Source organism: Eschrichtius robustus, chromosome 7 (assembly GCF_028021215.1).
Source record: "Eschrichtius robustus isolate mEscRob2 chromosome 7, mEscRob2.pri, whole genome shotgun sequence".
Lineage (NCBI taxonomy): Eukaryota > Metazoa > Chordata > Mammalia > Artiodactyla > Eschrichtiidae > Eschrichtius > Eschrichtius robustus.
This window is the reverse complement of record NC_090830.1, coordinates 127702384-127715026: the sequence shown is the minus strand read 5'-3', so window position 1 is coordinate 127715026 and position 12643 is coordinate 127702384. Positions and strand designations below refer to the sequence as shown.

The window sequence follows — 12643 nt, the reverse complement described above, 5'->3', positions numbered from 1 at the left end:
TCAGATCCTATGCTACTGCCTGGTGGGGTAGGGGGAGGCGCCAGTGAAGGGAGGCTGTGAGCCGGGGGCCAGAGAAAGAGGAACTTGGAATAATTATTATTTCCTTTCATTCAAGCTCCTTACTTTTTGAAAAGTAGATGTTTTCCGGAGAACCAAACAAGCACTAGGAATAGATTTCTTTTGTGCAGAAACTCAGACTGATGGGTAGTTTCCCCCTTAACAAGAACAAACTTCCCTGCCTTAGCCTACCATTGTTTTCAGAAACAAAGAGGCATCTCTGGAGGGCCCAGAGAACGCCATCCTGCCAGTGGACCTCCCGCAAGAAATGCCCTCCAAGAGCTGCCTGCTCTGGGGCATTCCCAGGATCCCACAGAGGATGCCAAGAGGGTTCATGTCAGAAGCCTGTCCCAACCCACCTGCCCACCTCATTGTTGGAGGAAGCCCACGCAGGCCCTTTCAACAGGACCCTCTGCCGGGTCTGAGCTTCCGCCTGGCATCCCCTGACACTTCCTAGCAAAACCACATTGAAACTGAGTGCCACCTGCCAGGCCTTAGTGATTGGAGTGGAGACCTGGCACAGTTGCTGATGGGCACAATTAAAATGAACAGAGCAAGATGTCCTACAAACCACACTGCTGAAGCAGGACATTAAGAAGCTCCTTTTAAGCCCTGCTTCCGCTATTCTAAGCCAGCCTCTTCCCTTCCCAAACCTCAGGTGCCTGATCTGTAAAATAGACACACTAATACCCATCTTGGGGAGTTGCTAGGAAGATCCAAAGCAGGTCATTGCAGTGCTAGACCCAGAGAGCCTAAAGAATATGGTCATGTCAACCAGGAGAAGGCGTGGAATATTGGTGAAGGACCAGACCTGGCCCTGCTCCTTACAAGAGGCGATGGGGCTTTGGTTTTGCAGAGGAAGAGAGATTTATGGGCCTAACGTTTCTCCATATACACCCGGTTTCTCAAAAGACTGAGGCCGTCTTACAGGGACAGATAAGACAACACGAAGACAAGTCATTTAAAAGCAAGTAACAGAAATGAATCTGAATGTCATCAAAATGAAAAATCTTTGTGTTTCAAAGGACACCATCAAGAAAGTAAAAAGACAACCCACAGACTGGGAGAAAATATCTGCAAATCATATATCTGGTAAAGGACTTGTACCTAGAACATAAAAAGAACGCTTGGGGCTTCCCTGGTGGCGCAGTGGATAAGGATCTGCCTGCCAATGCAGGGGACACGGGTTCGATCCCTGGTCTGGGAAGACCCCACATGCCGCAGAGCAACTAAGCCCGTGCACCACAACTACTGAGCCTGCGCTCTAGAGCCCACGAGCCACAACTACTGAAGCCCGAGCGCCTAGAGCCCATGCTCTGCAACAAGAGAAGCCACTGCAATGAGAAGCCCGCGCACCGCAACGAAGACCCAACGCAGCCAAAAAAAAAAAAAAAAAAAAAAGAACCCTTAGGATTCAACATTAATAAGATAAACGACCCAATTTAAAAATGGGCAAAGGATTTGAATAGACTTTTCTCCAAAGATGATATACAAATGGCCAATAAGCACATGAAAAGGTGCTCAACATCATTACTCATTAGGGAAATGCAAATCAAAACCACAATGAGATACCACTTCACACCCACTAGGATGAAAAAAGAAGACGGAATATGCCAAGCGTTGGAGAGGATGTGGAGAGATTGGAACCTTCATACACTGCTGGTGGGAATGTCAAATGGTGCCGCCACTTTGAAAACAGCCTGGCCATTCCTCAACTGATTAAATATCCAAGTTACCATGTGACCCAGCAATTCCACTCCTAAGTATATACCCAAGAGAAATTTAAAAACATGTCCATGCAAAAACTTGTGCATGGATGTTCATAGCAGCATTATTCATAAGAGCCCAAAAGCGGAAACATCCAAGTGTCTATCGGTTGATGAGAAGATAAATAAAATGTGGTTTATCCGTAAAAATGGAATATTATCCAGCCATAAAAAGGAATGAAATACTGATACCTGCTACAACATGGATGAACCTTGAAAACACGCTAAGTGAAAGAAGTCAGTCACAAAAGTCCACATATTGTATGATTCTACTTATATGAAATGCCCGGAACAGGCAAATCCATAGAGACAGAAAGTAGATTAGCAGTTGCCTGGGGTGGGAAGAAAAGGAAATAGGGAGTGATGGTGCTGAGTACAGGGTTTCTACTCAGGGAGATAAAAATGTCCTGGAATCAGATAGTGGTGATAGTTGCACAATTCTGTGACTATTTTAAAAACCATTGAACTGTGGACTTTAAAAGAGTAAATTTTATGATATGTGAATTATATCTCCATAAGCTAACATTTTATTTTATTTTTTTTTAACTTTATTTTTTTTTTATTTGTTGACTGCATTGGGTCTTAGTTGCAGTGCTCGCGCTTCTCTCTAGCTGCGGCGCGTGGGCTTAGTTGCCCCGCGGCATGTGGGATCTTAGTTCCCCGACCAGGGATCGAACTGGCGTCCCCTGCATTGCAAGACGGATTCTCAACCACTGGACCACCAGGGAAGTCCCCATAAGCTAGTATTTTAAAAATGATGTCTGTTGTGCTGAATGATATATAATACTGTTTTCAGGATCATCCATTATTATTATTTATTATTATAATTAGGAATATTTCCTGGTCCATCTCCAGCTCAGAGCAATCCTGCACCTGAATACCTGCCACCTGTATCACCTCTGATCTGTAGGTACCTGGAAAGTGAGCAGCCCAGATCTCTACAGAGCCCAGCACACATGTCTGATTCGACCAGCTTCTGGGCAGCTTCTCTGAGCTGTCTCACCAGCACTAGAAATTAGCCTGCCAAACAGACAATGTTTTCAGCTTGGGGGTTGGGGAAACGTAGGCGGGAAGCAATTTTCCATATGCTCCCCTGAACCCCCCAGCCTTCCTTGCTGGTCGGTGGACTGAGAGAGAAAGTGATGTGTCACATCGGGACCAAGGCAGTTACAGTCACGTGCGTCTTTCACTCCTCTCTTCCCCTTTGGTGGTGGAGACACCAAAGCAGCCAGGACCCCTGATCTTCATCCAGAAGAGACCCAGGCAGAGCACGCATGAGAAAGAAAGAAATTTCTGGTATGTGAAGCCCCTGAGATTTGGGGTTTGTTTGTTGTGGCAGCTAGCATTAATCATCCTGACCAATGCACTGCCGTTGGCCAGTCTCTCTGGCCAGCCCTCTGAGGCTGAGGACCCTGTGGACCCCTCCTTGGCCTCTCACAACTCCACAGCTGGAGTTCATGTCTGAATGATGTCCTCATTCAACGGCCTGAATTTGAAAACACAGACTAGGAAGGGGGAAAGTCAGATGAGAGCCACTGCTTAGGGAGAGTCTTATTCGTACCAGCTCCTGGGCTCTGTCCTGCTGGTATTTATGACCCTCGCCCACTGGACAGAGCAGCTGAGGCTCCGGGAGGTTAAGTAAATTTCCCAAGGCCACTCAGCTAACAGAGGCCAAGCCTGGCTTCCAACCCAGGTCTACCAGGTTCTAAAACTCGCCTCCTCACAGCACTCTGCTGCCTTCGTGTCAGATCTCAACAGCTTTCAGCCCATCCCAAAGCCCACCCCGGGCTGGTGTCCTCTAACTGCCCCCAGAGCAAGGCTGGCCGTGTACGGGCAACTGATGCAGGATTCTGGGCAGCGTCCAAAGAGAGGACTTGGCCTCGGAGATGGATGCCTTCAAGCCAGGGTTTGGAGAGCATCACCGCATGGGGAGAGAGAATCCGGCTCCGGGCATGAGCTTTGACTTTGAGCAGGGATTTTCAGCCAGACTCTCAGCAAACACACTCCGTCAGACACTGGGGGACACAGGCCAGCCAAGTGTCAGCTCGCCAGAAAGAGACTTGAGGCGGGAGAGGGAAGGGGCCCATAGAGGGAAGCTTCCCAGGGCCCCTCATTGTCTCATTCAAACCAACTCACAATGGATGAGAGCCATGTGTCCAACACTGTGCACGGGGCAGGGGACACAGAGAACAGATGCCATCATATCTGCCCAGTGAGCTACTAGCCTGGCCACCTACAGCAATGGCCCTCATCCTGGGTACCCTGCCTTTCCTGGGGGCACCTGCACCCACTCAGTGACTTGAGATGGAAACCAGAGAGTCACTTGGGACACCCCTTGCTCCCCTTCCTCATGCCCCACACCTGCCATCCCCCGAGAGCTCCTTCCCCCAACATTCCCAAGGCCCTTGGTCTTCCCATCACCACCCCCCGCCCCCCCCCCACCCCCGTCCTGCCCCAGCTGCAGCAGCAGCTCCCGGGATGGCCTCCTGCCTCCAGCCCTCCCCCTCCCCTTTCTCCTCTGCGTTGGGGGAGAGACCATCCTAAACTGCAAATGGCACTCAGAGCCCTAGGGGCTCCCCACTGCCCTTAGGATGGTGTCAAACTCCCCACCGTGGTTTTCCAGGTCCTGCCACCCAGAGGGGCCCCGTAACACTGACCTCTCCCCCGCACACACACCCTTTCCCACCTCTGCACCAAGGCCTCTCACCCTCAGCGCTACTGACATTTGGGGCCAGATAACTCTTCATGGTGGGGGCCATCCTGTGCATCGCAGAAGGCTCAGCTGTACCCTTGCCCATGTGCGTTAGATGCCAGTAGCACAAACCCCCAGTTGTGTCAATCAAAATTATCTCCAGACACTGCCAAATGTCCCCGGGGCGGGGCAGGCAAAACGTCCCCAGGTGAGAGCCCCTGCTCTAGACCTTTGAGCATGAAAGGCCCTTCTCCTTTCCTTTCATTCGCACCTGGCTTCCCCTCATCATCACATTGAAATTTGATTCCGCTGCATCAACTCCCAGAAGCCTCCCTGGCTCGCCCAGGCTGGTCTAGGACAGCCTCCCCGGACCTTCCCCCCCTCACACTTCCCTGTGCACCGTCCACCACTGCTCCCATCACACTGCATTCCACCGATCTGTTGACGCCCCGTCACCCCCTCTGGAAGGCGGGCTCCTCAGAAGCCACCTCCTCCGGGGCGTGGAAGCACTGACCCCACGGACCTGCAGAAGCACAACAGAGCAGCGAGCTCGGAGACCACCCAGGTGGGAGCGATGGCTTCTGACCAGAGGCAGAAAAGGCTCTGTGCGGAGGAGCAGAGACACAGCGGGAGAAAGACGGAGGGGGGCCAGCCCCTTCCGGGTGCGGGGCCTTGCAGGGAACAGACGGACAAGGGCGACGAGATGGGGACATCAAGATGAGGCTGGGAGGTGGCATGGCTGGAGCCCAGCGTGGGGCCTTTGGGAGAGGAAACTGGAGGCCAGTTCGTGAAGACCCCTGCCTGTGTTCTGCAGCCCAAGATGTATTCAGCAGGATGTGAAATTGAGAAAAAAAAAAAAAAGTTTGGGAAATGCTTTATTAGCAGTTAAGCAGGTTTCTTTACTGAGGGACTTCTCAGAGCCTTTAGTCTGCTCACAGGCCGCGTGAGTCTTTACAGGGGAGAGACACGGCGAGCAGTGCTGCGCACAGGTAATTGTCCACAGAGGAGTCCTTTTCCCAGAGCCTCTCGAATGGTCGGTGTCGCACAGTCTACCCTTTGGAAAACGCTGCCTGGAGCCGAGACACGTGAGCTGCACCTTGAGCAGGGGGTACAAGGTGCGGACGACCTGGGTTTGGGGACAAGGGTCCTGGGGGCCGTTCGAAGGCCTCAGAGCCAGTGCTGGGGCCTCAGCCACGTGGCTCCTCTCCCAGCGCTCGCTCCCCAGCACCCGGGGCATCTTCAGCGCCGACAGGTAACACGGGCTCCCGGGAGAGCGACTGCAGGAAGGACTGGGAAGGCAGCGCAAAACTTATTATCGGAAAACAGTCAACCCACGGGACCGCTTCGACCACCTTCCCCAGGCGCCTGGGCCATAACGTATGCTGTGGTTTACATTTTTTTAATTGAGGAGTACTTCAGGAAAAAATGCTGCCAAGCTCTGAGGCACCTGTGAAACGGTCTGAGCTGATGGGGGAGGCTGGGCCCCATCCCTGCAGGAGACAGAGGCGGCGCTGAGCAGGGGTAGCGAGGTCCGGAGGGCCCCGACTGGGGTCCGTGAGAAGAGGCTTCTGGTCAAGGTTGGCCAGTGGGGGAGAGAGGGAAGTGGCCCCTGCAGCAGCCCTTGGACAGGCCAAGCGAGCCAGCAAGGCCGGGCAGAGGGACGACCGCACGCTCACCACAGGTCATGGCCAGGCCAGCAGATGCGCGGGGGCGGGCGGGTGTGCGGTGGGCACAGTGCAGCACAGGGGCAAAGCCAAAGGCTCTGGGATCACCGCGACCTGGGCCCAACGCCCAGCTGTCACCTGGGACAGTGACGGCACCTCCTAAGCCTCCCGGTCCTCGTAAGATGCAGCCACATCACACGGCGACAGCAAGACTAGGTGAGACTGCGCCTGCACACACTGGGTCCTCAGTACATGTTAGTTGCCACTGTTTGAGGGGGAACCCCAGCAGGTGGGCAGCCCGAAAGGGGGGCGCTGATGGAGAGCTAGACGGACAAAGCTGAGCCACTGTGGAAACCACCTTGGTCGAGGGCAGCAAGAGTCTATCAGCTGCGCGGCCGTAGCAGGTCACTCCCTGCTCTGGGCCCTGGCAGCCGCCTGTAAACGGGGCTGTCTATCCACCTCTCATCTCGTGAAGGCCGGAAGCGTCACAGACAGAGTCTAGCTGGCGTCTGGCCGGCTTTAGGTGCTCAGCAGTGAGCTGTTCTCTTCCCCCGGGGTATTTACGCCCCTCAGGCCTGTCATGCCCGGAGTGGACTCCCTGGGTCAAGTGGTGGCCAGGAGACCGAAAGCATCCACCTGCAGCCTCTCAACAGGTCAGCGGCTGCGACTGCGGGCAAAGGGGGACCCTGCTCAGACACGTCTCCTCCTTGACCATTTTCAACCTAAAGACTTCCAGGCCCGTATCTGGAACAAAGCGAGGCCACGCAGCCTGGTGGCCCTGCAGATGGAGAGGGCAGCCAGGTGTGCCCAGGGCCACGCCTTGTGCAGAGCGAGCCAGCCCTGTCCAGCGTCTGGAGGAGTTTATGAACATGAATCCACTCGCTTCTGAAAAGTGCAAAGGCCCTGGGGTTGCTTGCCCTTCCATTAAGAGGTGTGTATGATTACGACGGAAGCAGAAGCAGAAAAGGGAAGCAGCTGGGGGTGGTGGCTCAGCAGGAGCCGGAGAAAGGGACACGGAGACACCTCTGGGGTGAGGCTGGGCCGGCCGCCGGCGGGCGCTGGAGGCGAGCACACCTGCTCCGGAGCAAGGGCTCAGTGTGGCACGCGCGGTCCTCATCACACACTCAGGCCCCTGGGACCTCCCGAACATCCCAGGGGGCAGCGCGGGTGTGAGGTGGGAGCAGAGCTGCCAAGGACCCCTGTGACCCCTGCTGAGAACAACAAGGTGACTCAAGGGACTTTCACGCCAGGTGAATAAAACATATAAAACTGTGCAGAAACCATCCGTACGTACAGGGAGAGGAGGAGGCCTGGCTGTAGACTCGGAAGGAGCTACTGTGGGTTTAATCCCCTCGTGTCACCCTGGATGCCTTCACCAGGGGCTTTCAGCAGCCCGCCTGCTGCTGGAGGAGCTGGTGTGTGTGAGCGGGACTCCTTGTGTCCACAGTCCTGCCTCTGACTCCTGAGTGGAACTCAGCCAGAGCAGCTGCAGCATCCATGTTTAACTGCATCCAGCGTCCGTGCCGCCATGAATGCACACAGGCCATGGGGGTGACCCCGGTCCTGAGGCCCTTCAGCATACTCCAGAACACTTCAGAATACTCTGCATTCTGCTGTGTGTTCAACTGACTTTGCCTCTGCCAGCACAGCTTCAGCCAGCCTCTTTCCTTCCCATCACCCCTGGACCCTTCCCGTCACACTGACCTCTCAGAGCCACCCCTGCTGTGCCCTTTCTTCTGGGCACTCTGACCCCTGCCTCAGCCGAGCCTCTACCTGTCCTGCCACAAACGCCTGGGTGTGAACAGTGGGAAGTATGAGGGCCCCTGGAGGGGACTGGGCCCCCAAGAAGCAGGCCTCCCCACCCCAGGCCTGGTGTGGCCTGGACCACTGCCTTGGCCTTGCCAGGCTTGGGTGCCTCTGGAGGAGGATGAGAATTCTGTTATCTGGAGACCAACGGCACCGCCGGCTGGGCACTCCTCACATGGCCTGGCACAGACCTGGGGGCCCATATTCCTCCTGCTTTGGGGTTTGGGCAGCCTCTTACCTTTGGAGTGAGGTACTTGGTCATAATTTCCTTCCCTTTTTCTCCCAGTTTTTCATCTGGAGTAACTTCATATTCTGCCTAAAACAGAAGAAGGAAAAGAACAATAATAGATTTGTTCACGAGCTTCTCATAGTTGTAGAACCTTAGAGGCCCCTGGAGAAGACACCCTGGAGGTCACATGATCGATCCCCTCCTTCTACAGGGCAGGGAGTGAGGCCCAGAGAGGGGAGGAGCCCTGACGTCCAGTCCAACCTACCGTGCTCCACCGCGGACACATGCTCAGAACTGGGGCGGCACATAAGAATCACGGGGGAGCCAACGACGGTGCTCGGGCCCCGCCCCATGCCCATGGAGTCAGACCCTCTGGCGGTGCGGGCCGGGCACCCAGGCAGCTGGGGTTGAGAACCACCGGCTTAGGAAAATCAAAGGAAGCTGCTGGAAAATAACTGGAGCCACCAACCCGGAAGATCCTCGAGAGAGGCTGCCTAAGGTCACACACCTTACAAGCTGTGTGACCTTGGACAGTTTCCTCAACCTCTATAAAGTGCAGATGGAAAAAGCACCTACGTGTAGGGTGATTGTGCAGAGAGAACGTGACAAAGACGGGCACATAATAAATACTCATTGTAATTACTACACCTTGCAAGAGAAGACAATAATATGCATTCCGTACATTTTACAGCTTTTCAGTTTACAAAGGGAACATACAGAGATATTTCAGATGCTCCTATACGAACCTGAAAAGGGCCCAGGTAGCGGCACAGGAGGGCAGGGGTTGCTGTCATACCCCTTCATCTGCAAACGAACAGCAGGAGGCTGAGCAGAGCTGCCCCGGGTCCCTGGGAGGTGGGCGGGGTCGGGGGGGGGGGGGGTGGGCTGCAGCGAGGCGGCGGGGCTGGGACTTGGCCCTCCAGGCCCAGACCGCCTTCTCAACAACACCAAGGAACTTAGGACCCTGATGGCTGGCCGAGCCAGTGGGACCCGGGCTCTAAAGAAAGAAGTGAGGCCTCAAAAGACAAACTGTGCTATCTTCCTTGACCCAAGAGAGGCTCCTTCACTGGCATCTGACTCACTTGCTAAGTGGGTAAAAGGCCTCCTCGAGTTAAGGAAAAGCTTGGGTGAGCTTGCCTTTCTCATTTACACAAGGGAACTAATTGCAAATTGTTTATAACCATTTCAAAATCCACCTCCCAAGGACTTGTCAGCCTCCGTCCAAAAGTACAGCTATTTCAAAAGAGACAGGAAATGACATCAGCACAGAGGGACTGAAACTCCTTCCCCAGCCACCTCGCTGTGCAGTCAGACCCCAACCTCCGCCCCCCACCGCCTGGCCTGCTTCAAAGCAACCTCTCAACCCAGTGTCTAGGGTCCAATTTCTCCCCAGGCCAGCCCGGAAGACCCTCCCGGGCTAGAGCTGCATCTCCAAAGGGGCTGAGGGCTCCAGAGTACAACTGCCCCCCTATTTTCCAGGGGGAGAAGAGAAGCTCCCAGTGTCCATCCACCCTGGAAACCCCTGCTGGTGGTCTGGCGCTACGGGAATTTACCCAGACTGTTTTGCAGGCCCCAGGCCACAGGCAAGTGCCCGACTACCCTTTGGGGGTAACTCAATCCCACGCAGGACCCTGGATTTGCACTGTCCCAAAACACATCTGTGAAGGTGGCTCTATTTAACCAAGTGGAGGCCTAAGGCTCACTAACCAGCCTCAATAACCAGCTGAAAATATTATTGCTCTGGGTACTAAAACCCACGTTAAAAAAATAACATCCCTTTCAGGTCAGCTCCCTCCCAGCAGAGGCCCGGCTGGGCAGCTGGGCGCCACAGTTCCACAGGGCGGCAGCCGGGAGCACGCGGGGACAGGCATCCCCAGCCCGGCATCAAAAGGCCTTTCTTTGAAAGTCCATGTCAGGTCGCCACCACTTGAAGAGCATTTGTGTTGGGAGGCAGAAAACCAACAGAAGGCTTCCAGCTGGGCTTTCCACACCGATTAAGTCACCTGGAGTGACAGGCCAAGTCTCCACGGTGACCCCCGAGCGGGGCTCACGGGGGACCTGTCCTGAGAGGCCACCTACAGAGAAAAAGCACCATGGCAGCTCGGCTGGGCAGAGCTCAGGCCGATCACACGACCAGAGGCGGGGGACCACCCGGGAACCCGCTGCTACGGGAACACCCTTGCCCAGGTAGCGGGCCAAAGCTGCTGAAATCAGCTTCAACCGGAAAACACAGGCAGCAAATAAGAGGCTGGGCTGGGCCAACAGCCTAGAATTTTACTATTAGAGTGGGCTCTGGAAATGGCAGCCAGACAATGACTGCAACGAACGGAGAGGTAAACCACATGCCAGGATGCCCCCGCGACCTCCACCCGTAAGAATTCCCTCCAACCAGGGAGGGTGGTGGGCTTGTCCCCTCCTCCCAGCAGAGGGGACACACACTGTCCTCCCTGCTGTGTAGCCCATTTGAAAGCTTCTCCTGCCCAGAGCTCAACCCTAACAGCCAGAGCGCCAAAGAGCTGCTGTGCCAGTCCACGCGGAGGGCATTTCTCTTCCCCAGATACATGCACGATGCCAACGGAGGGAGGCATTTAATGAGCCTTCTCTCTGCACGGTGGTTTATGCCAAACACAGGAATGGCCTTTGGGGAGGAGATGCTGTAACACAAAGAGCAGAATACTACATTGAGTTTAAGGCAAAAAGAATTATTTACGTATCTGTACTTGCCAAAGAGCATAAACATCTGTGTACATCCTAGTTTATAAACCTAATATTTCATTCTCTTGGCTGGCTCTAATTGCATCATCCATCTCAGAAAATGCTAATAAAATTATGTCCTCTATTAAAACACATTTCCCTCAGATGAGTTTTTAAAAACATGAAGACTGCAAACCGGTACAAGGGGCCCTGCCACGTCTTCACAGAAGCCGGCACTGGTTTACAGAGCAGAGTCTGAGCTGAATTCCTCTCGGCCTCTGACCAACTTGAGATGTCACCTCCTCCTCCCAGGAGCCCTTCTCCTGCCCTGGCAGGAAGATGAAGTCAGAGAGGCTCTGAGGTCTCGCCACCTCCGGCTTCTGTAATTACCGATGTGGTCAGCTTTTCCAGAGTCCTCGCGGCAGGGACAAGTGACACGCCCGGCTGGCAGGGCTGCTCCCCGGGGCTCTTTCTGGAGAAACACCCGGCTCCTCCCACCTTGGCCTCAGCGTCTTGCTGGTGCCCGACCATGGGGGTGGGGGTCTCCGTTTGCCCCTCTGGAGTCACTCCCCACCCTGCTGCGGGGCAGGTGACAGTGAGGGTGGGGAGTTCCCTGCGGGCTCCCTCCCCACCTGGGCACCAGGTTCCTGGACCCACTTCTGAAGACCCAGCTCCTGCAGCTGCCTTCTCCCACTCCTTCCTGTATCGGCCCCTCCCCTGTCCCTGCAGAGCTGCAGGTGTGTACATCGGCCAGGACTGCTTTCCCTGCTCTGCCCAGCACTCTGTCAACTGTCCTCCATTAAACTCTACTTCATTCACACATGAGCGAGCCATCCATCTCCGGCCAGGCCCCTCACTGATGCCTGAACAATCCTTCAGATGGCTGGCATCGCCTGCCCCCTCCCAGCCCCCCCAGCTAGAATGAAGAAGCACTGCAGATGGGGGTGTCCCCCCGGGGCCCCAGGATCAGATGGGCCTGGTCAGCTCCACAGCCTGTGCCCACCTGGGCAGACAGAGTGTTCTCTGGTCTCTGGCTGCCATGTGAGGAGCCCTCGGGCCTGGGTCAGGAAGGGATTCCATGGCCCAGGTTTCAATGGGATGGGCCCAGAGAAAGAAGGGAGGGAGGAGAGGACCCCTGGCCATGCGGGGTACAGACAGAATGGTAGGAGTGACCCCAAGGTGGCGGCACCACGGCCACCAGCTTGAGAGACACATCTTGGCGGAGGCAAACTCAGAAAAGAAGTTAGGAGGAAAGGGTGCTGACCCTCTCTCGGGGCAGGGGTTGGGGGGAGGTGACAGATTTACCAGCCGCTGTCAGAGAGCACAGAGGGGCTGTGCTCTCACCTGCTGTCTGCCCATCATTCAGAGAGCCTCCGCCCTGAGTGGCTCTCTGCCACCCCCGCACCGCCTAGCTACTCCTCCTCCTCCTCCAGCCCCTGGAATTATTTCTCTGTCCTCACTCCCTCCAGCACTCACAAGGCCACCGTGCAAAGGTCTGTGACTCTCCCTGTTCTTCTTTCAATTCTAAGTGAAAAGAATCCCAACCTAGCCTAATTCAGGCAAAACCGTAATCTCTGGGCTCCTGGAATCCAAGGATGGGTTGAACAACAAAATTGTGGGGAAAATGGAAATGCAGCCTGGCCCAGAGCACCAGAAACCAGGGACATCTGGAACCCACTCTCACCGGGGGGTGTGTGTGTGTGTGTGTGTGTGTGTGTGTGTGTGTGTGTGTGTG

The 12643-nt window shown here is 55.0% G+C and overlaps 1 protein-coding gene across 7 annotated transcripts in view; it reads right to left on the bottom strand.

Annotated features, from left to right (window-relative positions):
* Positions 1 to 12643, bottom strand: part of GRK5 (G protein-coupled receptor kinase 5) — a 219971-nt gene that overhangs the window by 45034 nt on the left and 162294 nt on the right. For 6 of the 7 annotated variants that reach the window (XM_068548645.1, XM_068548647.1, XM_068548648.1 and 3 more), the window contains one exon: positions 8224 to 8301. In XM_068548645.1, coding sequence (XP_068404746.1) covers positions 8224 to 8301 — 78 coding nt within the window. Of the gene's footprint in view, positions 1 to 8223; positions 8302 to 8960; positions 9024 to 12643 lie in introns of those variants that run through there. The other variant, XM_068548650.1, reaches the window with a different exon arrangement.